Genomic DNA, 27,498 nt, shown 5'->3' with positions numbered 1-27,498 from the left:
GACTGCGAGAGTTAACCCAACAGTGAACTGCCCAGTGGGCAACACCACACCTCTGTCAAGGAGTAACATGTTATCTAAATTCTAAGAATATACTAGATGGAAAGCTAGGAAATAGAAAAGTAGGATTTTTAGAGGAATCCAAAAGAACTTTAAAAAGTTAAAAATGAATGGGGAGAATGTTTAACAAAACATAAAAGACAAAATGGAAGTTAAGAAAGTATATCAAGTAAAGGATTGAACATGTCTTTATTACTCTGTTCATGGGAACAGTAACGGGTGTATTCAAAATTTAAAGGCATTGAAAGAGGTAAAAAGTATAGCAAAGAGTAATTCTCATTTACCTTGCTAACAGTTCAATGAGGTCAGTTCTGCTCATACCATCAGGAATCAACCTTGGAATAGCAGCAATACAAGTCCTAAACAAATCAATTTTGGGTTTTCTTTCCCCCCTGAAAAATATATAACAGGATTCAATAAGTTTATTACATATGCTAGACAATGAAAGCAAAGTTGGAAAAATAATTATAGAAAATGGGAGTCTCCTTCCCCTAAAAAAGTTTAATGTATTTAACATAAAAAGAATTCATACAAATCCAGTAAATAATTATCAGTTTATAAGTAGACAAAAGAATAAGGAGATAATTCAGGAAAGAAAACACCTCCAGCAAGCAAAAAAGATTTTCAGTAATTAGAAAGCCACAGGAACTATTATGTTTAAATAATAAATGGTATTTAATTATTTAGAATACAATTATTTTAAATTAAAAATTAAATATAATTTAATCAATATCTAACCTTTAATAGACTATTTAATTATTAAAACATAATAAATAATATTGATATTATTAAACAAACACTCGTTATTTTAGGAACCTACAAAATTAACAAAAAAAAGGTTTTTCATTTAATATTATACATTAACAAGGGTCTTAAAAAACAGACATTCTCATATTCCACTGTGGGTACTGTATTTTCTTTTTATTTTACTTCAGAATATACACAAATAGACACAAATATATATATTTAAATTTTTATATAATTAAATGTCAATTTTGAAAATGCTGGTTCCTTCAGAGGCTCAATATAATTTATTTCTACTACATTTTCTTCTAGCTATTCAATGATTTTTAAAATTTTATTTTAAATATCTTCTTAATGCACTGGTTTTGTTTTTATTTTGGTCTGTATTTCAAGGTGAGGATTTTAGTTTATTTTATCCAAATTGTTCTTGAGGTGACCTAAAAAATTCTCATGTAGAAAAGAATTTGGATGCTTTAAGCATTTTGGGTCAGTATTCGTCACAGTGGCAAAAGACTTGCTACCTAATTTTAGAGATTTTATATAGTCATTCCTCTTTAAATGGTTCCAACATGCATGAATTTCAGTTATAACAATTCAGTTAAATAATACCAGTTTCCCCGCTCCCTCTTCAGCCCACAAATCACTATGTAAATAACAGATATGCAGCATAATCCCTGATTAATCATGTTACTTTTTCTTTTTTTTTTTTTCCTTTAAGTTCATCCAACATGGGACTCGAACTCACGACCCCAAGAACAAGAGTCACATGCTCTTCTGACACAGCCAGCCAGGGGCCCCAAACACGTCACTTTTTCCAAGTCTGTTGTGGTTGGTCACTGCACATTTGTTACCCCTTCATACAGACGGCAAAGCGGGTAACTGTGTTGCTTCCTTGGCTCCAGTGATAAACACGGGTGACATTTTACAAACACGGATCATCAGAAGAGGAATCTGGCCAACAAAGATGCAAGCTCAGCAGAGAAAGGACAAGCGATATCGATGGAGGTGAAATTCGAATCAAACAGGAATGGAGTTCCAGAGGGAACAGCTGGCAGGGAGTGTTGATGTTGCTGTGTTTGCAGACCCCACATGCACGGCCAGAGGAAGCTAGTGAGGATAAACCTCGGTCACACAGTAAGGAAGGTGGCTGCATCGAAGAGGACAGAGACTTTCCAGAGAAAGAGATGCAGAGGGAAAACTGTCAACACTGGAGAAGTTCTCGGAGATGTTAGCATATGCTGGTATATAATAACTGTATATTAACTGAGAGATCAAATATCTAGTTTGGTGTTCTAAAACCTATAACACAGATATTAATATAAAAAAATGTCCCCCCTTATTACAGGATATGTAGATACTTACTAAGAAATAAAACAAGTTACTGCCGTACAACACATCCTCTGAAGGAGAAAGTCCCTAACAATAAGGAAAAAAGATGCCGGGCTGACAAGCAGTGATAAGTCGGGGACGGGGGGTGAGGGGGTGGCCGGGGGCTGAGGTACTGCTTCAAAAAACTACTCCTTTTCCTTTTACTCCCCTCTGTACCTCTTGCTACCAGGAGATTTTTAGGTTTTCTTTTTTGTTGGGGTTCTGGAAATAAGAGTATGTGTTTGACTTACAAAACCAACCATATCCACACATGTCAAGGGTAACCAGGACTTATCTATTGGTCATCGGTCATGGAACAAGGATGGGGCCTTGTCACTGGCAACTACACTGTGATCCAGGAGGATTTTGCTCTCTATACTTGTTTGATAGCACTTCAAAGAATAAAACTGAGCACGTGGAAGGAATCACAGCAGTTGGCAACATGGGACAACTCCAGAGGAGAAAGGAAGGAAGAATGAAGCACAGATACCTTTTCCCGAAAACTGAAATAGCAACGAAGAGAAATAGTTTACTACATACGTAATCATGTCTTCGGGCTCCTTATTGGACATCTGCACGCTAGTCATACACATGGGTCTCCCAACTTCTTTGTCCAAATGTCTGAGAATGCTATCTAACGCTTTTCGTACTTGAGGATAGTACACTGACATTCCTAGGGGAAAAAGCTCACAGTTATAAAATGTCAGAAATTAGATAAAGAATAGCCGTAGTGACTTTCCATAAAAAATAAAAGCCTATCTTTAAAGGACATCAGCTAATGTTGTCACCAAGGAAGGAATTTCAACTGTGATACACTCTTCTCCCTAATGATCAGCTTCAGTATTCTGGAGAAAATGTGTACAACTCACGCACAGAACTAAAATTACTTTGAAGGAAGTACAAAATGCAGTGGGTAGTATCATGCAAGAAAATAAGGACTGAATTGGAAGACTCATAATGTAAAAACTTACAGGTATTATCAAAATTGTATTCACTTTCTGTATCACTCTATACTGGAATAAGCATACTAGACCAACATATTCATTTCAGATCTGATCATAAACTTTTTCAAAAGAATATTAAACTGTATCACCAAGCCATTTATTTGGCCCAGTTAACACTAACCTATGACTTTTGCTTCTTCATCTGTCAAGGTTTTGTTGAGAAAAATTTTCTTGACACGAAGAGTGTTTCCTGAGGGAAGAATCACCCCTGTTGTGGGCATCGGTGGCTCCCCATCTTTCTGCTGCAAGCTGTCTGCTATTACAAGGAAGACTCTGAGGCCTATGTTCATTCTCTTCAGGAAAAAAAAAAAGTTTCAGAATGAAATCAGTGTCAGAAAATATCCCTTTTTCACGTTAAAAACACCTCGTCAAGTAACACTGGGGAGGGTGGGGGGCAGGAGGACATGAGGAAAACGAACTTCTCTGTCCCATTTTTTTAAAGTAGTTCAGGCATTACAGTTTAATACCAAATTTCCAAATGCTGCCCCTTCACTTCTGAGGCCAACTGGCTCTCCTATTCTCTAGAAAGCTTATTTCAAACCTCTTCCCTCCTTCCTCAGCAAGCCTACCCTCCTACCATTCCCTCCCTTAAGGGATGATGTGTCTCCTACTTCACAGAAGAAAAAAACAACAACTGGCCTCAGTCTCTCACTAGGTAACACCTCTTCTCCCTCTCCTTTGCTCTGATGACAGAAGTCAAGGGGGTGCTGGGCTTCCTCGGTGTTAGGATCCCATCTGTTCTTGCTCTCCCGTCAATGGTACACCACCAATGACCCCTTCTCTTGCTTGCATCTTCAACATTTCCCTTTCGACTGGATATATTCTGTTAATTTCCATTAACTATGCTCCATTATCTTAATGGAGTAAGTCCTCCCCATAATATTTCCCTGAAGCAACTCTCACTCATCAGTGGCTTTTCAAGCAGCAATGGACACTGTCAACTATGCCTTGTTTTCTGAACCACTCCCTTCCCCTGACTCATCTGTGCCACGGCTGGCTGAGTCATCCCTGCTGGCACTTCCGGTCTGGCCTCCTTTCGCCGCAGAGTCAATGTTAGACTGCTTCAAGACGAGGTCCTAGACTGCCTTCTCCTATCATTAGGTTTTCTCTCCCAAAGTGACTTTAGGTATCTACATGGCTTCCGTTACCACCCACACCACATCCCCCACCAATTTTGAAGCCTCGCTTTTCTGAACCGGGACCCTCAGACCCACTTGACATCTCTACTTGGATGTCAAAAAGATGCCTCAGGTTCGACTCGTTCAAGCCAAATGCACTTTCCCCTCAACCTCAATCCCTTCTCAGGGTTTCTTTACACAGTCAACAATCTCCCCTCCGTCTGCACCATCACTGTTCTCAGCCCAAGCTGCCATTGTCTCTGCCCTATGCCAGTGGTCTCTAAAGTGACCACGCGCATCCCAATGGGTGTGCAAGATAGCTCACTGGAATACAGGAAGAAAATAAAAGTTTTGTTTATATATATTTTTAAATCTAAGTAAGGTTAAAGTTTTAAGCTTTACTCGGCTTTATATACGACACAGCACCAGTGTCCTCCCTTAGTCTAAATATCAGATGGTCATGTCGCACAGTCACAGAAAACATCGGGAAGGAAGTGGGAAAATTCTGTAATATACCAGGGTTCACAGAAGTACACCCACTTATTCATTCTTCCGGTGTATTGCAATTTGCACCCAGTTGATTAAATGGGTAATTTTTTCTGCCTTTACACTAAATGCTGAATAAATGATATGTATTTAAAAATGTGATACTGATATTGATAAAAGAAACCTGAGCTCATATCACAAGCTGTAGAAGTCAGCTGAGCTGACTGATCTGGAAAGCTTCCCTCCTGATTACTTTTCACCATGCTATTAGAACACTGAGTCGGCCATCAGAAAGGTGAAATACCAGTGTGATCTGGGACCGGTTCATTAAAAGTAAAGTTTCCAACTAGTGATTTGAGCGTAAGTGCTCTGATTCCAGAAACTACTCTAAAAATAAAAAAAATAAAAAGATTATATAGGATAGGGTATTACCACATTATAATTTTTTTTTACCTCTGGATTAATGGTGAAAGTTTTTGTAGATTTTCCAACACTGAGAAGATCAAATATTATTTCTTTCATTGCAAAATCCAAACGTTCCTGGAAAAAAATAACAATCAAGAGATCCTTATAACTTTCTATGACTACGTGTTGGGTATCATGTTAAGAATTATGCCTATAATGGCAACAATACAGGTTTGTGCCTATAAGAACTTCATAAATCTAGACGGACAAAAGAAAAATACCTATGAATTAAGATGAAAAAATATGATATAAATATATTACTTAATTACCAAATGATTTAATATCCCAACAAACAGTTTCAAACACTCATTTATCAAAATCCCACCCAAAAATCTAAGTGAAGGAATTTCCCGAGTGATGACGAAAGGGAGTCCCAAAGCAAGCGCTATGCAGCCGGCCTAGAGCGCGGTGAGTTCATACTGAGACAGGAAGAACAGGTCTCCAGGAAGGAAACCTCCAAGGAAAGAAAAGATTAGTAAGATTAACTGAGGTTTGAGAGGAGTCACACAGTTCTCGCCGGTGTGAGGTGATTAACCCAAGGAGTGGGTAAGATCCAAGGGCAGGAAAATATAAAGACGTGCACCGATGGCAAAAGGTTTCTGAACACAAGCTCTAAAGCACAGTTCGCTTTCATTCACCTTACGGACGCATTTATACCCGTCTAATCATCCTTAGTTCTGCGCTCCAGTAAATAGCAACGTGTTCATTTTATTTAAATATTCCTTATATCTTCACTGTTCAAAATAATTACATTATAGATGATCTAAATCATCAGAATCGTCACAGTTCTAGTTCAAAGAGAACACAATGAATATTCTGAAATCAAAGCATTTTCCTAAATATATAAAAATATTAGTATATTTTATATAATTTATACTATTAGTATAATACTAATATAAAAATATTAGTATTATATTAATAGTTGACGAGATAACCCTATCTATGCTTCTCCAGGGCTGATGTCCCCAAAGGGAATGTGACCAAAACCGGGGATGTGCTCACTCAGCACCTGCTGAATCCCCTTCAAATAAACCGTCCTTTACTGCAGAGACTACAAGCTCAAATCGTATTTCCCAGGGACCCTCAGAATAGTGGGCTTCGGGATGTGACTTAGACCCTGCCAAGTGGTAAACTCATGTGAGTCCGAGGGAACTGGCATGCGTGAGGAAGAGGAGGAGGACAGAACGGAAGGAATCTTCTACTGATGGGGACCACGGCAGCAGCAGGATTCCGAAGCAACTGTGATGACTTCCTACTTTGGCGGCTCTTTGTGGCAATTGTTTCTGCAATTTCCTCGTAGTCATTCAGAGTAGTCCTACTAGTGACTTTGTGAACCATCCAGATTTCTTCAAAGAACCCTCTGGGTTCATCTAGCTACAGCAGATTCTAGTATCTGTACCTAAGAAACTAGATTAATGCAGGAGAGAACAATTTTCCAAAAATCTTTTGAGATACTCAAGAGGTGATTAGTCAATGGCCTGACAGTAGGATTGAGAGAGACCTCCTGGACCCCTCCTAAATTACGGGTTTCTTCTGCTTACGTCTCATTGCCTTCTGCAAGGACGCAGATAGAGGACTTCAACTGACGTTGTCACAAAAAAGTTATTAGCATACTTTTCCACTATTCAATATTAATAAATGTTTTGTTATCATGCTTGTAGATGTGCAAATTTTAAAACTCCAAATTATTATAACAGATGACGCATGAACTGCACGTGTATGTGTATTATGAGGTAAAGCACTCACCTGAGCAATGAACTGAATAATCTTCACAAATATATTGAGAGGCGTATCACGAGGAACCACACTACGTGAACCTTTTGGAAAAAGTGCTGACACTATGCTCATAAGACGACTATAGAAAAAAAAAAAAGACTGAGTCATAAAGAGATAATGACATTAACAACAAACATTCTTCCTATTCTTCATAAGCTGTCAAGAGAATTCATATTCCTTCTTAAGGTCTCTATAACGTTCACTAAAATTGCATCAGTGTGATATTTTTTACCAAGATTTAAAAAAAAATACACTCTAATACAAGGCACTCACCTTTGAGTTACAGTGTTGCTTTCACATTTTATTCTAATTACATAAACCCACAACAATCTATACAAAGATTCCAGTGCAACTCGAGACATTTTAGGATCTTTATTCTGTTTAAAAACAAAAGAGAATAAAAATAAACTTATTAAACTACTTGAATCATTTCAGATCAAATACAGTCTATCAACAACTAAAAGCCCCTACCCCACTCCTTTCTGTCTTTCAATCTAAAGCAGGTTTAAACATGTAAATTTATGTTCGGTATATGGCAAGTACAGAAGGTTGAAAGGTAACCATAAAAAGGAAATCCTGAGCCATTCCTTAGACTCTCAAACAAAACAGTAAAATATTAGTATTATATTAATATTATATTAACATTTTAAAGAACTCCTAAATTATACATGCATCAACTCACTTGATAGTAAATGGCTCACACAATATCGACATCATGATGGAAGGATTACTCATCTTTGGAGTAATTCACTGCAGCCCATACGTAAAATTTAGAACACCAAAGGTTATTATAGATACTTAGATTTATGAAAAAATGAAAAATATTATTGAGTGATTATCCTTATAAGGGACTACAGATTAGAGGGGGAAGAGCATGGACTCTGAAATCAGGAATGACGGGCCAAAGCCCATCTTTGGGCACTGTTTTATCACTTGGTACCACAAGCGATTTTGTCATCTCTAAAATGGAGATAAAATAGTACCTACCTCACAGATTAAGGAAGCTATTATGTGAGAAGCACTTGGAACACTGCCTGGCCCATGTTAAATGCTCAATACATGTTAGCTGTTACACCTTTACATTTTATTTAGAATGAGAAATTACTTAAATTATCATTTAGAACGAGAAAGTTATTCCATTTCAATCAGAACTTGATCTGTAAACTTTTTCTTCATGCTACTTATTATAAAAAGTTAAGTTCTCAAATGACCAGAGTCATGTAATGAGATTTAATTGTGAATTTTGAAAATGTAGATAATGGTCATTTTCATTAGGAGAATTTTTTTGGAGGGCGGGGCAGAGGGAGAGGGAAGGAGAGAATCCTAAGCAGGCTCCACGCCCAGGGCAGAGCCTGACACAGGGCTGGATCACACAACCCCCAGACCATGACCCAAGCCAAAATCAAGAGTCAGATGCTTAACCAACTGAGCCACCCAGGCGCCCTTAGGAACATTTCTTTATGCATGTTGATTGGTTATAGGATGCACTGATTGCTATAAATTAGCATTCATTTAATTTGGTTTGGGGGATTTTTTTTTTTAAGATTTTTATTTATCTGGGGGGTAAGCACGAGCAGGAGGAGGGGCATTGGGAGAAGCAGGCTCCCCGCTGAGTAGGGAACTTGATGCTGGGCTCAATCCCAGGAGCCTGACATCACGACCTGAGCCAAGGCAGACGCTTAACTGACTGAGCCACCCAGGTGCCCCAGGTTGGGGGACTTCTTATTGTTAAACAGTTATTTTATATACAGCAACCAACAAAAGGTAGTTTTAAAATACTAAGTAATTTAGCCACCTTATTTTATGTTTTCCCAAGATGCAGAAAAACAGACAACCACGTAGGATTAAAGGCAATGCAAAAAGATAACAATTGAGGATTTTAAAAAAAACCGCCACTAGAAAATATAATTTTACACATCTATATGAAGAATTGATATAATTAAGAATGGAATATTGGGGTGCTTGGGTGGCTTGGTCAGTTAAGCGACTGATTCTTAATTTTGGCTCAGGTCATGACCTCGGGGTCCCGTGTGGAGCCTGCTAAGGATTCTCTCGCTCCCTCTCCCTCTGCCCCTCCCGACCTCTTAAAAAAAAAAAGAAAAAGAAAGAATGGAATATCAATTATTCTGCTGGTCAGTGTCTCAACATCAATCCCTCCTTCCGTTGCTAAATCCATAATGATTCCAAATTTCAAATACACTCCCCAGTAGTTACTAATTTCTACTAATGTAACTAAAGCAACATATAAAGTATCACGGAATGTACACAAGTTACTAGTAACAACCAAGCTTCTTGTAGTACTTTCCTTTCCATCACATAACTTTCTTTCCTATCATTTAAATCCAAGATCTCAAAATATAATATGTACACTCCAAATAGTATTTTTTATATTAAATTATATTTTCAAAATATGACTAATACAAATTAATATATGTTATATATTAAAAATATTTAAGGCCAATTCCGCATAAAAAAATGTTCTGATATGAGTGGTTAGTAAAGTATTTGGGTTATCTTATGTTAAAAGTTGAGGTGTCTGGAATGAGAAAAACTTGACTTTCAAACTTTCTAAGATGAACTAGTATGCTGACAAAGCTCAGTTACTCTATACTGAACAAAGCCAAAACCAGATGAAAAATGACAAAGCAACAATCGCTTATTCAGTCACTAAAATGCTGCTACACAACATGTCTGAATAATAAAAACATCCTAAATTGATCTGAGTCTTAAAGATATATAATTTCCTAGCCACAATTTTGTTATAAAATGAATAATCAGATTGTTACAAAAATTAAAATCCAGTAACGTTCTGATATGTCCAATATGTTTGGCAGCAATCATTTTAATGTTTCTTTCCCTTCTTTCTACTGGGAACCCAAACCAAAATATTTTGTTTAGAACCCAAACCAATAGGATGAAAGTTTGAAAAAGTCATGCATCAAACATCGTATCTACAATCTAAGCTACTATCTCCTTAATTTCATTGGAAAATGTTCTTTAAAGTCTCATTTGTAACATGTAATTACTGTAATGTTAATCAGACAATAAATTAAACAGACTATTCTAAAGCTGAGGATTGGGGTTAAGAATCAATATTTATGATCCCTTGTAGCCTGTAAATTCATCTTCTTGGGGCCACGTTAATAAGAACCCTGTAGGGTGTCCCTGATGTGTGCCAGTCTTTTACAGGAGGAGAAGCAGGTTGGAACAAATTCATCAGACATGCGATGCAACAATGGGTAAAGAAAAAAAAAAGCCACACTTAAAGAAGATCAAGCAGTATTTTACTTTGTACCGTCAGCACAACTCACCTGGAGTGTTTCTATTTGTTTTCTGATACTGTTGTTAGATGGCATCTAAATAAAGCAACGTGAGACAGCAAACAAACATGAGATGCAGCACATGCATGTTAGATGAAAATAAGCACAAAACAACACAGCTCTTCACCAAGGTCTCTATTTAGAAGAAATTTGAAAGTTCCAAGACAGTGGCCAGAAACACTACGGAAGAAAAAATCCTATAATTCGGGGGTCATGGGATATGTCTACAATACTTGAACTAAGAGAAAATAAACTTTTAACTACCTTAAATTTTCCTCTCAAAGCACTGCATTTGAGTCTGAGCAAGTGTAAATTTTTAAAAGAAAATAAGCATGCAATGTAGAAAAAAAATCTTCAAATTATTTCTATAGGAAATCTATGCTTATTATCCGCCCCCCCCACCCCTCTCCAACTCTTCTTGAGAAACTCTGCAATCATTTTGCACACAGTGACCTTAACTGATATAAAGATAGGGAAATAGGAAACTACCAAATTCTATTTTGAGCAAAAATAACAGATTTAACATTTTCCATGAATATAAACGGATGCTTTCTCCTGCTAGTTATGGGCCTACAGGACTAAAGCCCATTTCTCATGGTCGCCAACTTCAAAAATTAGTGTGGAAATTTTAAAAAAGTGGACAATATTAAGTGTTTTAAAAATGTATCCTATTTATCCTTATGGCTCTAGAGAATAATACCTTTTAATATCCCAGAATTATAGCCAAATGTTTTCTGAAAATATTTAGTACAGCGAAATTCCTTACAGTCCATTAAAAGGTAACAGGTGGACCTCAAAAGGCAAAGTAATGGAATCGAATGGATCTAGATGCAGATCCTAACCCTATCATTTTTTGGCTCCCTGAACATGGGTTACTTATCTTCTTTCAGCTTCAGTTACAGTAAGAATTAAAAGAGATACTATATTTAGAGCATCTAGCATATGCTAAATATTAAAAACAGCTTTAAGAAGTCATAAGTCTAATAAGTGAAAAACTTAAAGATTTTTTTGCAATCAAGAGGTTACTTGAATCTCAAAACAAAGTCACTTTAGGCCATTATCTTCAACCAGTTTTTCCTATATATAAAACAAATAAATTATATTTGTTACAACAGATAACTAGTGTAGGTTTTTTTCCTGCATACTCAATGCCTTACCTCAACTGCAGTGTAGCCACAGTATCTAAAACTTAATAAAGAGGAGCCAATTCAGAAAATTTCTGCTGAATAGAGCCTTAATGTAAGTTAAGGGTTAATGGCCAAGACAACTATATTCCAAATATTCATGCTAAGGTGGTTCTTATCTCCTTTAGCCTGGCAGATTGACATTGCCATTAATGAAAATGGATAATATGCCAGAAATATTTAACAGGAGGTAAGGGTTCAAAGAAAACAGCATTTTAAATGAAAGCCTTAAGACAAAAAATAAAAGTTAAGGTACTGCGAAAGAATTGCAAATATGTTAGGTGAAAACGTATATATATAAAAAAATTCCAACAAGCAACAGAAAAGTATGAATTGTCATGAAACAGAGCAACCTTTCAGAAAACACTTAAATGCATGTCATTAAAGGATGGAAAATCATACCACCCAGAAAAATGATCAATTCCCTTTTAGTACCTATATCTGTATGAATTTTTCAAAATGAGGACAGAAAACAGTTCAACGCAAATAATTAAATAAAACCTATTTTCTGGTTGCATGACATAAAAAGTTCAATAAGCTTGATTTGGTCCTGAGAATTTCATAAAGAAAGCAAAGAGAGTATATCAATTCTCATCCAAGTATGAATAATATCGATGTGTATCTAGGAGGAAAAAAAACAAAAATGTTTTTCAAAGACTTCCATTTTCTGTATACCTCTTTAAGTAATCAAGGCACTTTTGAAAATGATATATAAAGACATGGAAAATATATATAGGATAATGTTGTTCAGTGGACCATTCTCCAAGTGGGAAAGAAGAGCCAGTCCTATTGCTCCAATACCCCCTATAGGGTCAGAGAAAAGTCATTTAATCTATCTGTGCTTGCTTTCATTGTCTTCAAAGTATAAAGGTTTCCAATGTTATCCCTAACTTAGAGGAATAACAGGAAATGAAATGTCATGTCGGTCATGTTTCTATAACTTGTAAGCAAATACTCAAACATATCCATCTATGCATCAAAACAGTGTTCAAATCAAGCATTTATATGACATGCAGGCGAGGAACAGCGCCATGTTCCATGTCAGACACTAACTGAGCGCCTACCCATAGAAGAAAAGAAGATCCTGTTCGATCCCGCTAGCAGAGCACCCTGGGAAGATACAGATGCTACTATTGCACAGTTTGGGTGACAACACTAAGAGAGACCAGACATGGATGCGCCAAACAGTGTTAGTAACAACTATCTCTTGATTCAAGGCAGAATCATTTCAGGAACTTCTGGATCCATGTGGAGCCAATACCAGGCTTTTAGATTTGGCTGGGCATACTTACATTAAATGTGCTTTTAGTGACATTTTATTATCAAGGCTTGTTTCACTTTCAGACTGAGGCCAACATTACTTAATTTTCTCAAAATGAAACACAAAATAAGTATCTGGAGGGTTCTGTAAGATTAATACTCTGCAATTCTAAAGGAATTTATTTATGAACAAATATTGCTAGATCTAAGATAATATAAACAACAGTTGTTAAAAATGTACAATTTTGCATTAAGACAAACTAAATTTTCAATCAAAAGCTTATTCGTGTCAATACGTGATTCCCCACAGAAAGAATGATGTACAAGAAAAGCAATACGGTAAAGCATTACTATTCAAATGCACCAATAATAATGAAAGCTTTATTACATACTGTTCAATATATATGCATAAGAGAATGTACGACAGTCAGAATATTTACAGGTCAGAAATGTGATTACATCTTACCTTTAAATGTGACAAACAGTTCTGTAGGAAAATATGCCAGTTATTTAAAAAAAACGGTTTCTGACTGACACATAACAGGCAGGTAATTAGTGGATACAGAGCCTGTAGGAGAGAGGGAAAAGGGAATTAACATTTTTCATGACAACACACTGGATCTGTAAATTATATTTATTCTCATCAACAAAAAGAAGTAAATTTTTTGAGGCAGTGTTCCCATTTGTCATACGAAGTACGATCTCATACAGTAATCTAACAAAAAATGATAAAGGGCAAATTTTCTATAAGAACAACTCCTTAATCTATTTCACCTCATGCTTTTATTTTTCCGTAGACCCATCGTTCTTTCAACCAGTACAGTGGTTAGGAACGCAGGCCCTGGCATCAAGGACAGACTGGCATTAAAGTTCCAGCTTTCTATTTGCCAGATACATGACTTCAGGGTGGATACATCAAGTGCTCCAAGGCTCACTTTCCTAACATGTGGAGCGCAGAATAATAATGAGGCATCTCCTAAGGGCTGGGAGGCTTGAAGTAAAACAAAGAATGCAAAGCACTTAGTTCAACGCCTGGCACACTCACTGTTTATTCATGATTAGATCTCTACCTCGTGTGGTCAAGTATTTGTCTAATTCTCCACACTTTCTCCAAACTGCACAAAAATTTACAGAAACTCCTTTAACGTTAGTATGAAGTGGGTGCTTAAGTGTGGGGGGGGAGCCTTAAATCTCTAAACAGAAATGATGTAATTAGACAATGGTTCCTAACTAATCTAATACTTCTGAGTGCAATTATTATAATGTAAAATAAGGGAATTTATAGTTTAATAGGAATATATTCAACCTTCCACATAGTATAATACATAATGTAAAGCCCCTGTTAAGACAGGTAAACACCTAGAATGAAGTCTGAATAGCCTAGCAAATGTAGAGCTAGTCCAATTAGGAATAGAGTCTTAAAAAGAGCAGGAAAAATATATAAAACTTGCCCTTATGTTGCATTTTGGATATTAAAATTTCCGTTTTTATACTTCTTTTAAATCTCTCCTGAATAAATCAATTACTCTAACTCCTAATGAAACATGTAAAGGTTTGAAACATTTTTCAATACCAATGAATGCTTCTTCCTGGAGCTCAGTTCAAAAGTAGTCTGATACAGCATCTCCACAAAATTTTTCAAACAGGGAACATTCACTTCATTTTTAACAGCCTAGGTCAAAAGATAATAGAAAAAGAAAGAAAATGGTTACAAACGTTAGATTAAACTATACAAGAATTACAAGAAATTTCTGTAAAGGTTGAAATCGGTTAGTAATTCACGACTATCTCACTGAATCCTGCGAACTGCCAAATGAGCAACTGTTCAGTAACTAAGATCGACTTGGTCCCTGCCCTGAGAACTTAGATAAGGGAACAGGCCATTTGCATGTGCTACAACGGATGCTGCAAGAGGAAAGTCTGTGCTCTGGGCTCGCAGGAGGGGCCCCTACAGAAAACCTCCACAAGGAAGTAACACCTAAGCTGAATCCAGCTCCTCTTCCCTGAAAGAGAGTAGTTCCCCGCGTAACCCCTGGCCTTGTCCTCCACTACCCTGCCCTCCTGCGCTGGGATCTGGCCCCATCAGCTAGCTTCCTTGCTGTTCCTAGAGCCTACCATGCATGGTCCTGCTTCAGGGTGCCTGCACTGGTGTCTTCTGCCCAAAAAGCCCTTCTGCCAGATACAGCACACCTCAATCCCTCGTTCCTTTAATTTTTGCTCAGTTGTTTCCACCTCTTTCGAGGTGGAGGTCTCACCTAATCACTTCAGCTAAAATTCCAACTTCTTTCCCCCTTCAGCAATTCTTCTCCCCCGCCCTACTTTACATTTCTCCATAGTACTTATCACCATCTACATACTCTATATTTTACATACTAGATGATATCTGTTTTCTTCACTAAAGGCAGCTCTATAAGAGAGGGAGTCTTTCCTATCCTATCATTCCTGCATTCCCTTTGCATAGAAGAGGCTCTGATACAAAGAAAGCACTCCATACATGTAATGAATAAGTAGAGTCCAACCAGGCAAAGGAGGTGGGGGAGATTATTAAAGAGGCAAGAATGTTCCAGACAGAAGGAGCTCTACATGCAGAGTGGGTGCTATGGGTTAAACTGTCACCTCTCCCGTAACCTGAATTCAGATATTGAAGTCCTAACTCTGCGTACCTCATAATGTGTGACCTTATTTGGAAACTGCAGATGTAATTTGTTCATTGCACATGTAATTAGTTAAGTTAGGATGAAGCCCTATTGGGGTAGGAGGACCCTACTCCAACATGATGGGTGTCCTTAGGGGGAAAAAAAAAGAATTTGAACAAAGACGTACACAAGGAGAATGCCATGTAAAAATGAAGACAGAGCTCAGGTGATGGTTCTATAAGCCAGGGAATGTCGAAGATGTCAGAAACTAGGTGAGAGGCACGGAAAAGATTCCTCCCCACAGCCTCAGGAGGCGTCAACCTGCCAACACCTTGGTCTCAGACATCCAGCCACCCTAACTGTGAGTCAACAATACTGTTGTGTTTGAGCCATCTAGTTTGGGGTGCTTTGTTAGGGCTGCCTTAGCCAACAAACTGTAAAAGCAAACATGGCAAAAAAAGAAGAATCAGGCAATGCAGTATTAATGGACCACAGTCAAAGGTCTTTCTTCCTACAACCTGCTTCTTTTAATTACCTTAAAAATACAACCTAATTCCAGTTAGGTACCGGCAAAACTAGATTTTCACATGAGGGGGAAGCACCAATGACAGTTTGGGATTGGATAAGCAGTAATTCAAATCACTTCTAGAAAAAGAAACTGAAGTACATGTACTAACGATAATAGACTAAAACTGATGTTTCATAAATGGTCTTATAAATTATACCATCTTGGCTAGAAATGGAAGTTAGTAACTTTCCATTTATTCAGGCTTTACTTTAGTTGAAAATTTTAAAAGTGGAGAAATTTATTTTCATGTTGGGAAATCAAAGTGTAGTTTAGACTTTCATTTTATAATATTGAATTAAATGGCTTGTGACCCCTGTATTCATATGAATTGATTGTGGTAGTCGGGTCCTGTCTAGAGCATGTTTAGAAAAGGTAGACAGGGAATTTTAAGGAAAGTGAAGAATTTCAAATATTAATGACAGTAATTGGCATGATTTTTTTATACCTGTCTCTGAATATTTACTTATAGTTCAATATTTGAAGATTTTTTTTTAATGGGTAATAACAAAAGTCATGAATTATAGCCTTGCAGGTAGTCTGAGTCAGATAGCCTCCCACTCTAGTTTTTAGCCATGTGACTAGTCTGTTTTCTTTTTGATAAAATAAACCTATGACTTATAAAACCATTATGGAACATAACAGAATCAGACATACAGAGCCAATTGATTTTTTTTTAAAGATTTTATTTATTTGAGAGAGAGAGAGAGAATGAGCAAGGTGGCAGGGGGGAGGATAAAGGAGGGGGAGGAGGGGGGAGGGAGGGAGGGAGAGGGAAAGAGGGAGAGAAGGAGAGAGGGAGAGGGAGAGGGAGAGGGAGAGAGACAGAGAGAGAGAGAGAGAGAGAAGCAGGTTCCCCACTAAGCAAGGAGCCTGATGTGGGGCTGGATCCCAGGACCCTGAGATCATGACCTGAGCCAAAGGCAGATGCTTAACTGACTGTGCCACCCAGGCGCCCCCTAGTCAACTGATTTTTTAACAAAAAACTAAGCTACTTGGAAAGAACTGTCTTGTCAACAAATGGTCAAATGGTGCTGGAATAACTGGATATCATACGTAAAAACAAAACAAAACTTAAACAAAACAAAACCAGTTCATACCTCAACCATACACAAAATTAACTCAAAATGGACCACTGACCTAAAATTAAATCCTAAAACTGAAATACAGGAGAAAACCTTTGTGACCTTGGGTCAGGCAAAGGCTTCTTAGATATGATATGAAAAGCATAATTTATGAAAAACAAAATGATAAGTCAGACTTCATCAAAACTTCTCTTCCAAAGACAGTTAAGAGAATGAAAAGACAAATAAATGATGGACTAGGAGAAAATATTCACAGAGCATATATCTGATAAAATATCTGCATCTAAAACATATTTTTAAAATATATTACAGTGCCTGAGTGGCCCAATTGGTTAAGCCTCCGACTCCTGGTTTCGGGTCAGGTCGTGATCTCGTGAGTCGTGGATCGAGCCCCAATTTGGGCTCTGTGCTCGTGCATCAGCACAATGGCTAAAACTAAAACAACTCGCTAAAGCAAGAGTTGGTGAGGATGTGTTGAAACTAGAACTCTCACAGCTCCTTAGAATGCAAAATGTGAAACAATTTTGGAACACAGTTTGACAATTTAATAATCAAACATATACCTACCATCTAGTCCACCAATCGCACTCCTAGACATTTCCCCCAAAGGAAATAAAAGCATATGTCCCATACACAGAGCTGTGCATAAGTGTTCATAGCAGCTTTATTTGTAACAGCCAAAAACTGGAAACAACCCAATGTCTAAAAACAGGTGAACACATAACCAAACCACAGTATATCTATATAAATGAAATACTACTCAAAAAGGGAAAAACCCACAGATATACTAAACAACATAGTTGGAACTCAAAATAATTATGCAGAGTAAAAGAAGCCAAAAATGGCTTTGTACATTCCATTGACATAAAATTCTGGGAAAACCAAAACGAATGTAGAGTGATAGATAGAAGATCGATAGTTGCACTACCCAAAGGAGGGGTGAGTGGAAGGAGGATATTTAAAACAATTTTTTAAATTTAAAAATTAAAAAAAAAAAAAAAGGAAACTTTTAGGGTGTGATAGATATGTACATTATCTTTTTGGGGGCAGGAGCAGAAGGAGAGGGAGAGAGAGAATCTTAAGCAGGCTCCATGCCCAGTGCAGAGCCCGATGTGGGGCTTGATCTCACAACCCTGAGGTCATGACCTGAGTCAAAATCAAGAGTCAGATGCTTTACCGACGGGGCCACCCAGGAGCTCCAGATACGTACATTATCTTGATGGTGGTGATGGTTTCATTGGTGCATACACATGCCAAACTGTATGCTTTAAGTATGTATAGTTATTATATGTCAATTTTACCTCAAGTTTAAAAATGAAATAATGATATATATGAAAAGAATACTTACATAGCAGTGTGCAGTAACTGAAAGTGAGAAGCGTATCACATACACACAACAACTGAGTTGGGTTAGAAAAAAAAAAAACCCGTGGGAAACAAAAAACCTGGCATCTAAGTATTATAAAATCCCTTAAGCCTATTTATAGCATGCTGTTACTAGTAACTGCAAAAATTATTTTCAAATAACACACTGCTTTTATACCAACAAAGGCTTTTATAAATCTGCTTCCCTAGATGTTAGCGCGATCATATTTACAATAAGCCTATTTTCTAAATAATTTAGAATATATAGTTTGACAAGTGTGATGAACGTCAACAGCAACTACAGAATAGAACACTTAGAATGAGACAGTCCTGTAAATTCCAAGGTACATATTATATAGTACTTTTAATTTCTTCAGAGGCCATTAAAATGGCGACCACATTGTAGGAAGCAGAAGCCATGAGTAAATGCAGTTTGTTGCACTGAGCCTACTTCAGCTAGATCGTCAATACTCTGCCCTCCTAACAGTCTGTGACTCTGAAGGGCCTGGGCCCATTCTTTTCATTAAAAGACTAATCAATGTTATACTGGCATTTGGCCAATAACCATTTTCCCCATATCCACATTACATTCAAAGTTTCCACTTATTAGTCCATGAAATTATCAGAAAGTAAGACTATTTCATGTGGCAACTTCTTCAGCGAAAAGGTACTTTTAACATATAATATAAAAATTAAAATATACTTACAGCAGCTACAGGGATAAGAATCTCCACAAATAAACCAGCAAGTGCATGTTTTATATCTTTATCTTTTACTTCTAAGAAATACTGAGCACATTCCTTGGGGGGAAAGAGGTATATATTAGGTTCACACAAGAGGAAGAGTTAAGACTTTTTAATATCATGATCATATTGTAAATACTGTCATTTTACCAAAAAGTGAAAACATGCTCAAATTAATAAAGAAAGTTAATTCATATCTGTGACAGATTTAACATTTGGAGTAAAGAATTAATAACCATGTCATTAATTTATATACATTTTGTTTCTTTTAAAAAAGTCATGAGGAGCAAGAATAACCATTCTGAGGCTAATTCTAATTCCTGCAATGAAGAAGGTAGGTCACCTGCATGAACTGAAATGATGCTTCAAAATCTTCTACAGGATACATTTTTACTCGAAAAAACTTCATTCCCATTATTAAGCTGATGATGCTTTGGACCACATGTGGACTCTGTTCTTTTTGCCGTAGTTCCTTCAATTCTGTCACAAACTTCTTCCTCACAGCCTGAAACCTTGAATGTACATGAATATATGATACGGTACGGATTTAAAACACTAATTTCCCACATGATATTCAAGGTGGAAATCTAAAGATATTGTACTGAAACATCATCGCTTTTCTTGCCCCCCCCTCAAAATGACCAGAAAAGCATAGAGAAAAACAATGTTATTTGTCATTCCAAATCTGCTGTCCATTTATTTTAAAATTAGAAATTCCATAAGGAGATAAAATAAGACTTCTTTATTCCTATCATAGCATCAATACAGCTCCATGATCATTTAACAATAATCATAATAAAAAAATCAAATAATCCACTCATAAAATGTCCCCCTGTAAATCAGATAGTGTCTCTAATTTTTAAGGCTCCTTTTTATAAAATCTATAATTTGAGTTATATGGAGAACAGATTAGGGACTACAAATTTGTTCAAAGACATGAACCAATCAAACTGGAGAAAAACTGAAGGAGAGGAATGGGAGGACACGGTCTCCCCTAAATGTGAATAAGCAAAAGAACCGAAATGCTTTCAAATATGAGCACCATCCTGGATTCAAATCACCACAACTAATAAGGTGTTATTTTTTTCTGTTTACACTACAAAAAGATACCTAACAATTTAAAAACCAATACTACTTCATTTCCCCCCTCTATATAATATGAAACAGCTAAAGATTTTACTATTTATGTTACTTGGGGAAACCAGTTCCCGAAAGCAAAAATGACAAATGAAGCATATTTTCCAATTGTCACTGACTACAGAGGGGGAAAAAAATAGTGCATACTAATGAAATATGGATACATGATAGAAAGTACTACTTATCCACTTCCATTTGAGTCCTGGGGAATAAAATACCATTTTCCATGAATGTGTTCTTTTGCATTTTTTAAAGAAAATAAAAAGTGGATAAAAACCTTCCCATTGCAAACACTAGAATCCAAGGGTTTTTCTCTTTTATTAAATTTCTCATAATAATTATTAGTTACTAATATCACAGGAACTAAACATGAACAAGAATTGTACTTGGCTTCTTGGAATTTAGAAAGGTTTTTATCTGATGATTTCAGGACCAAAGACTCTTTAAATGACATCCAAGAAAATCTTCATTGATAACTTTTTACCTTACAAATTTCCCAGTAGCAACAAAGGAAATTCAAAATCTTCCATAGTCTTCAGAGCAACCACAAGACACTAAAGACAAACTTTTTTACTGTTTACTATAATGACGGTTCAAGGCAATTCAATGAGTGTAACTTCTAATGAACAACACCTTTATGGAGTAATCTAGTATCTCCTTTCTCTTTTTTGATATCTCTTCTACCTATCCAAAACTCTGGTGCTAAGACAAATAAGATAATTAGGAGGAAGACACGGCACTGCTATCTCAGAAATGAAAGTACTCAACTAGAAAGTATTAAAAGTCATTATTAGCTCTGTAGAGTTCTTAAAAAAAGAAAAAAAAAAAAAAGACTTCTCATAAAATAGTTAAAAATAGGAAATAATGTCCTGACTCTTCCCGGTAATTTCCGACTTCCTCAATTCACACATTTATGGAAAACCCCAAATAAATGAAAACAAGTTGTGAAATTAATGTATGGATGTAACTTTTAAATCCTCTAAGGAATAGAGCAGCTAAGTAATAAAAGGTCCGGTAGACTTCAAACTATGAAAAAAAAAAAAAAAAGATCCAAAACTGTATCTACCATATTAGTAATGAAGCATTCTAAAACACAAATTGAAATCAGTGATTTGCAATACTTACTTTGATTGGGCAAGAACCCCTATGACCTCTGCATATAAATCGGCAATAATGTGCACATTCCCAGTGTTGGTTCCTGAATATCTAAAATAAGAGAACAAATGTATTATCAAATTTTTCTACAAACTCTTCCTAATACATCTGAAAATTTCTTATCGGGGTGTTATACATTTTTTTTTCTTCTGAAGATTCATCTATAAGATAATAAAAACCACATGAATTTTCTTCTTTCTGGACTTTACTGTGTCACAAAATTTAACCTTCTAATTCCCATAAATCCAATCAATAGTCTTAAGAATTATTTTAATAAAATCTTTCCTATGGGGGCACCTGGCTGCCTCAGTCAGTACAGCATGTGGCTCTTGAACTGAGTTCAAGCCCCACTATTAGGTGTGGAGTCTTAAAAACAAACAAACAACAAAAAACCAACAACAGAAAATAACTTTCCTATAAGCATTTTGTGTGGATTCAAAAAGAAAGAAAGAAAGATAAATGCTTTGAACTCTAAAAACAAATCATCAATGAGAGCTTGAATTATAAGTAAATGGTCTAAACCTGGCCTGCAGAGAACAGCAACGATCCCAAGCTAGTATTTTACTTACCCTTCCTTATGTTTAAAGTGCTTAAAAGCTAAGTTTAGAACTTCATGAACTAAGGGATCGGGCACAGGATGAACAGGAATCTAGAACAAAAAAATTATCAAGTCAGCAAGAGCTAAGTAGGTTACAAGTCTTTTCTGAATGTTCTCCACATTTCAACTAATTAAATCAATAGCCAGTTTTCATTTCCATGATATGATCTATTACTAATTAGTCAATCTTCCCTTTTTCTAAGGATGTTATTATTTTCTCTGAGAATTCAGTTACCTATCTAATTTAATAAGCTCTAAATTTAAGAATGTTAGCTCCATAATCACAAATCCTTGAACTACAGTCCATAAAGGGGAAAAAGTAGTTGTGATTGATGTAACTATAATTGTTACTGTCTGGAAATTAGGAAGACACCCACATGCACCTCTCTGCACCACGTATAGGAAAGCAACCTCTAGCTGAGCCAGCCACACATTCCATTACTCTGATTTTCTATCATCAACAGGAGCCAAAATGACACCACCTTTTCCAACAATTTAAAACTATTTGTGGCCTTATTCGTATTAGAAATTTGTCATTTAAATATCTTTGTTTAGTTCTTTAGAAGTTATATGCTACTTCTTCATATGTAAAACAAATCAAAATATTTAAGCCAGAAAGTAAAATCCCCGCCCCTTCCCCCTTTTATAATCACCGTTAATATCTTGGTATCTATCCTTCCAGATTTTTCCCTACACACACCCACACCCACACATACACACCTTAGTTTTCTTAACAAAGTGCTGCATCTTTCCACGTCAGTACTTAGAGCTCCTCCTTTCTTTTCAATGGCCATATACTACTCAGTATAATTTTTTAATGAGCTTCCTATTGCTGACCATTTCATTTCAGATTTTCAATAATCAATATACATAATGTTATACAATAAACATCTTGTACATTTAATGTTACATACTTGTACAGTTCCAGGGGCAAGAGTCCAAAAGGAAGAACTGGTGGATCAAAGATTATACAGGTCAACACTGGTATGTATTCAAGGTCTATGTATGTGTGGGTCTGTTTTTGAGCTCACTATTCTATCAATTTTTATATGTTGGTACTAAAATCATCCAGTCTTCATTATTAGACTTTATGAATAAGTTCTGATCTCTGGTACTGAAGTCCCCCTTATTTTTCTTCAGAGAGAGCTTAGCCATTTTGGGACCACTGTTCCTCCATATTCAACTTAGAGTCACCCTTCCAAGTTATGCAAAAACTGTCAGGACTTTTACTGGAGTTGCAATCAATCTATACATCAATTTGGGGCTCACTGTATTCTTCTACGTTCACATGGGATATCTTTTCACTTCTTTAAAGGCTTTTGGCAAGGCTATACACTTCTCTGTTTTTGTCCTTTGATGGGCTTATTCCTAATACATATGAAGAGATGCTTGATTTAATTAGTAATAAGGAGAATGAAAATACACAAGGTATCATTTTACACCTACTCAACAGGGAAAAGTCTGATGATACCAAAGAGTAGAGATAATGGCCATGAATGGGGTTTCATAGACATTGCCGGTGTTAAGTTTAAATCAATTTTTTTAGATAGCCCACAATCCAGTGAAGCAGATCAAAGGATGCCACCACAAAGTATGGCACTTTGGCATGAGAATCATTCTGAGCTGAAGGCAACTGACAAACAGCAGGTGCGGGAAAAGCTCTCCAGCCTCTCCTCCTCTTTCCCATACCAAGAAAACAACAACCATTATCATCAGAACAGAAAGCTGACCATGACATAGGTCTGCACAAAGCTTACTAAACAGCCCCTATCTTCCATTAGTTTCCCCCACATATTTTCCTTCCCCCAATTTACCACCCCTAGAAGCCCAGACACTTTTTCGTTGTCTTGTCATTTCACAATGTATTGCTCCTTGTTAAATTTTAGGGTCTAACCATTCTTTATGTCTTCAACTTCTTTTCCATGAAAACCTCCATATGCTTATGTAATAAACCTTTTCTCCTGTTAATGTGATGTTTGTCATTTAATTTGCAGGGCTCTAGGAATGAACTTATGAGGGTGGAGCTCCACTACACTAGCAATTATATGCCTAAGAAAATAATTATGTATAGTTACACACTTCATGGGTTAATCTTAGCAACATAACGTTGAGTGAAAAAGTCAGTCCCAGAGGACAACATACAGTATGATACTTTTTTTTTCTAGAAAATTCAAAGCCAGAAAAAACCTACTATTCAAACATATATGAAAACATTTTTTAAAGAGAATAATTAACATAAAAATCGGTATAATGGTAAGGGGGGAGCCAGGGAGTGAACTAGGAGAGATTCACATAATTAGGCTTAAGCTATAGGTATTTTGGGCCCAGAGGTAACCATTATATTTATTGTAAACAAATACAAAGGCAGCCACACGGAGAACAGTGATAACAGTGTATCTTGAACCAGGATCATGATTTATCCCATTCTGTGACCCTGAAGTCCAATTAAAGGAAAACAAAACACACAGGAATTCTACATTTCCTTAAAAAAACTTACCACTATATATTGGAGAACACCTCATCAATAGGATAAAAATGTAATCGAGATCTTAATTTATCAAGAAAGCCACAAACTAGACTGGGGAAAAGAACAGCAGGGAACTCTAATTATTCAGAGATGGACAGAGAACGTTTCTTGAGGGTTTGATAAAGGAGAGATTTTTATTTAAAATAAAGATAATTTATTTTTTACAAAGGTAAATCAGGAGTCTATCAGGAGGGAGCTGAATTCAGTCCTGAATAATGATCAGGAGCTAGTTCAAACCCAGTAAATAGGAGAGAGGCATGAGAAACAGTAACCACAATTACACTGCAATGAGGAGCAAGAGATACAAGAAATGCAGCAACTATTCATCGAGGTGTATTGAGCTCAATGAGACAGCGACTGAACTCACACAACAAAGGAGAATACTAGCACCATTTTTACGATGCTGTCCAAGCAGAGGGAGGCATGCAGCTAATGCAGCTTTGAAAGGCTCCTGGTGAACTTTTACTCCAGGATGGAAGGCTATAGCTTTATCTTGGCTAAGCAGACTGATACTTGTTGTCGACCAGATGAGGATCCGAGAGAGCATTCGTCTCAGATTTCCTAGAAATTGGGACTGCGCTAAAAGCCTGTACCTGGAATTCAATTTGAAGAAAATGAAGAAAATGTGCTCCATCACAAAATCAAATTAAGTGAGGAAGCAGCTGTAATCCAAACTCTACCTTTCTTAGCTCTCAATGAACCTTTTAAAAGTAGAAACCTGATGACACAGGAAAGAAGTTCATTCATCTGTTTGTAGAAGCCAAGCTTTGAAAATCCCCTGTTAATTGCACAGGAACTGAATTTATTCTACACAGTAAGGTTCAAGAATTCAGACTCTAGAAGAATAACCTTAGCCTTTGCCCCACTTTGGAAGAATAAATTTTAAACCCAGAATTTCTTTAGCAATTAGAAATACTTAACTAGGAATTTTATGATCGACTGTATAATTATAAAAAGCTTTTCAGGGGCACCTGTGTGGCTCAGGTCATGATCCCAGAGTCTAGGGATAGAGTCCTGCATCGGGCTCCTTGCTCACGGGGGAGCCTGCTTCTCCCCCTGCCTGCTGCTCCCCCTGCTTGTGTTCTCTTTCTCTGACAAATAAATAAATAAAATCTTAAAAAAAAGTCTCCCACTCCCCCTTTTCCATCTTTTATAGGCAGACACTTCCTCATAGAAGTGTAACAATCATGTTTTATTGATATAGGAATTTCAGAATATTAGCTGATCAATTAAGTAGAGGCATGACAACCTTTTACTTGGTACTGTGAATGCCTCTTTTTAGGACAATACTATTATCTCACATTAAGAAGAAACTCAAAATATATTCCCAAAGTGCTTTTATACACACCAAGCTGATGGATTTATTATAAGTAAACTATAATCAAACCTTTATACAATAAATAAAAATATTTTCTTCACTATAATGATGAAAATGTAGAAAGACCATGGATTTTGGTTTAATCAAGCCACAGCTTCTCTTTTTACTAGTTATATAACCTTGAGCAAGTTTCCACTTCCCCACCTATAAAACATAGACAACAGACTGGAACGCTATAATCACTGCCCCTGAGAGAATGAAAAATCGAGTATAATACAATTGGAGATTGATTCTTGTCCTCTCACTTTTCCACCTTTTTCTAAAAGGGACTAGGCCAAAATTCTTACCTCCTGAGAAAGTAGGGCACACGAAGGGACTAGAATATAAGGATGGAGATACTGAGAGGAAAGCCTGGTAGGGAAAGTGGCAGGAAACCAGGGCCCATTCGAGAAGCAATGAGGCAGATGTATTCTCCCAACCGGATCTTCCCTCAACTGGGCCCATCAATAGGCCCTAAGGTAACAAAAACAATTACTATCATCAATGCTGCTGTCCCATGCATCCCAGTCAGCCCTTTGGCTACCTACTGATGGTTAAAATGGGGCACACATCTACCACCAGGTGATGACAAACTTCAGTCAGGAAGAGGCTGTACTTGGATCAAGCAGCCTGACTTCCAGAACCTGTTCCAGAATTCACGGTGCTCATCATACAGGCTGGCCGCAGACATTTCACTGACCTTGCAATAATGCAACACTGCATTTTATGTGGTTTAATTTTTTATACTCCACTTACTGTGCTGTGTTATGGTTTTACCATATTGATTTCCTCACAGGGATGTTTAATGTGCTCTAAGCCAGAGATATGAAATACAAGTTAACTTAAACCTGTAATTTCTCCTAAACCGTCTTACGTGGTCCAGCGACGTTGGAAGTCTAACAATGACAGCTAGGGACACTACTTACCCATGCTGTGTACTCTTTATTACTACCCTACTAGCCCTACTATGGTCACCATCAACACTTTTTATGTGTCTGTGTGTCAGATATTAGGTAGGCATTTTTATAAATATTACTTGTAACACTTAGTCTTACAAGGTAGATACTTCTTCCCTATCTTACAGATGAGGGAACAAAAGTTCAGAAGCTGATGTGTACTTCTCTAGAAAATACTGTATGCCCAGTTTCTGGCATATAAAAATGCATTTAATAAGGGAAACAAATAAGGAGAGAAAGCTTTAAATTTTATCATACTGTAGCCAGAAGAGACACAGAAATAGAAGTGAAAGAAGAAATATGTCTTATTTTTAATTTTTGGAAGAAAAAAAGGACCACCTCTAAAAATTTTAAGAATGAATATTTTCAGACATTCTTAAAATCCCAATTTCTCCCCTTATATTCAATAATAATAATAATAATAATAATAATAATAATAATAGGGGCGCCTGGGTGGCACAGCGGTTAAGCGCCTGCCTTCGGCTCAGGGCGTGGTCCCAGCATTATGGGATCGAGCCCCACATCAGGCTCCTCCGCTATGAGCCTGCTTCTTCCTCTCCCACTCCCCCTGCTTGTGTTCCCTCTCTCGCTG

At 36.8% G+C, this 27,498-nt stretch overlaps 1 protein-coding gene across 12 annotated transcripts in view; it reads right to left on the bottom strand.

Annotated features, from left to right (window-relative positions):
• The window catches only part of FRYL (FRY like transcription coactivator), a 249,123-nt gene that overhangs the window by 86,824 nt on the left and 134,801 nt on the right, over positions 1 to 27,498 (bottom strand). For 9 of the 12 annotated variants that reach the window (XM_087864148.1, XM_087864149.1, XM_087864146.1 and 6 more), the window contains 13 exons: positions 22,038 to 22,117; positions 21,439 to 21,519; positions 19,520 to 19,688; positions 19,141 to 19,233; positions 14,356 to 14,454; positions 13,249 to 13,350; positions 10,330 to 10,374; positions 7,292 to 7,395; positions 6,989 to 7,097; positions 5,231 to 5,317; positions 3,295 to 3,466; positions 2,710 to 2,842; positions 342 to 449 (listed from right to left, as the gene is read on the bottom strand). In XM_087864148.1, coding sequence (XP_087720274.1) covers positions 342 to 449; positions 2,710 to 2,842; positions 3,295 to 3,466; positions 5,231 to 5,317; positions 6,989 to 7,097; positions 7,292 to 7,395; positions 10,330 to 10,374; positions 13,249 to 13,350; positions 14,356 to 14,454; positions 19,141 to 19,233; positions 19,520 to 19,688; positions 21,439 to 21,519; positions 22,038 to 22,117 — 1,382 coding nt within the window. The remainder of the gene's footprint in view (positions 1 to 341; positions 450 to 2,709; positions 2,843 to 3,294; positions 3,467 to 5,230; positions 5,318 to 6,988; positions 7,098 to 7,291; positions 7,396 to 10,329; positions 10,375 to 13,248; positions 13,351 to 14,355; positions 14,455 to 19,140; positions 19,234 to 19,519; positions 19,689 to 21,438; positions 21,520 to 22,037; positions 22,118 to 27,498) is intronic. The other 3 variants (XM_087864144.1, XM_045815920.2, XM_087864145.1) reach the window with 1 other exon arrangement.

The sequence above is a fragment of the Ursus americanus genome, chromosome 8, assembly GCF_024610735.1.
Source record: "Ursus americanus isolate L20-20 chromosome 8, mUrsAme1.1.p, whole genome shotgun sequence".
In the NCBI taxonomy this organism is placed as follows: domain Eukaryota; kingdom Metazoa; phylum Chordata; class Mammalia; order Carnivora; family Ursidae; genus Ursus; species Ursus americanus.
Note: the sequence above shows the minus strand (reverse complement) of the source record. Positions and strands in the feature narration are given on the sequence as shown.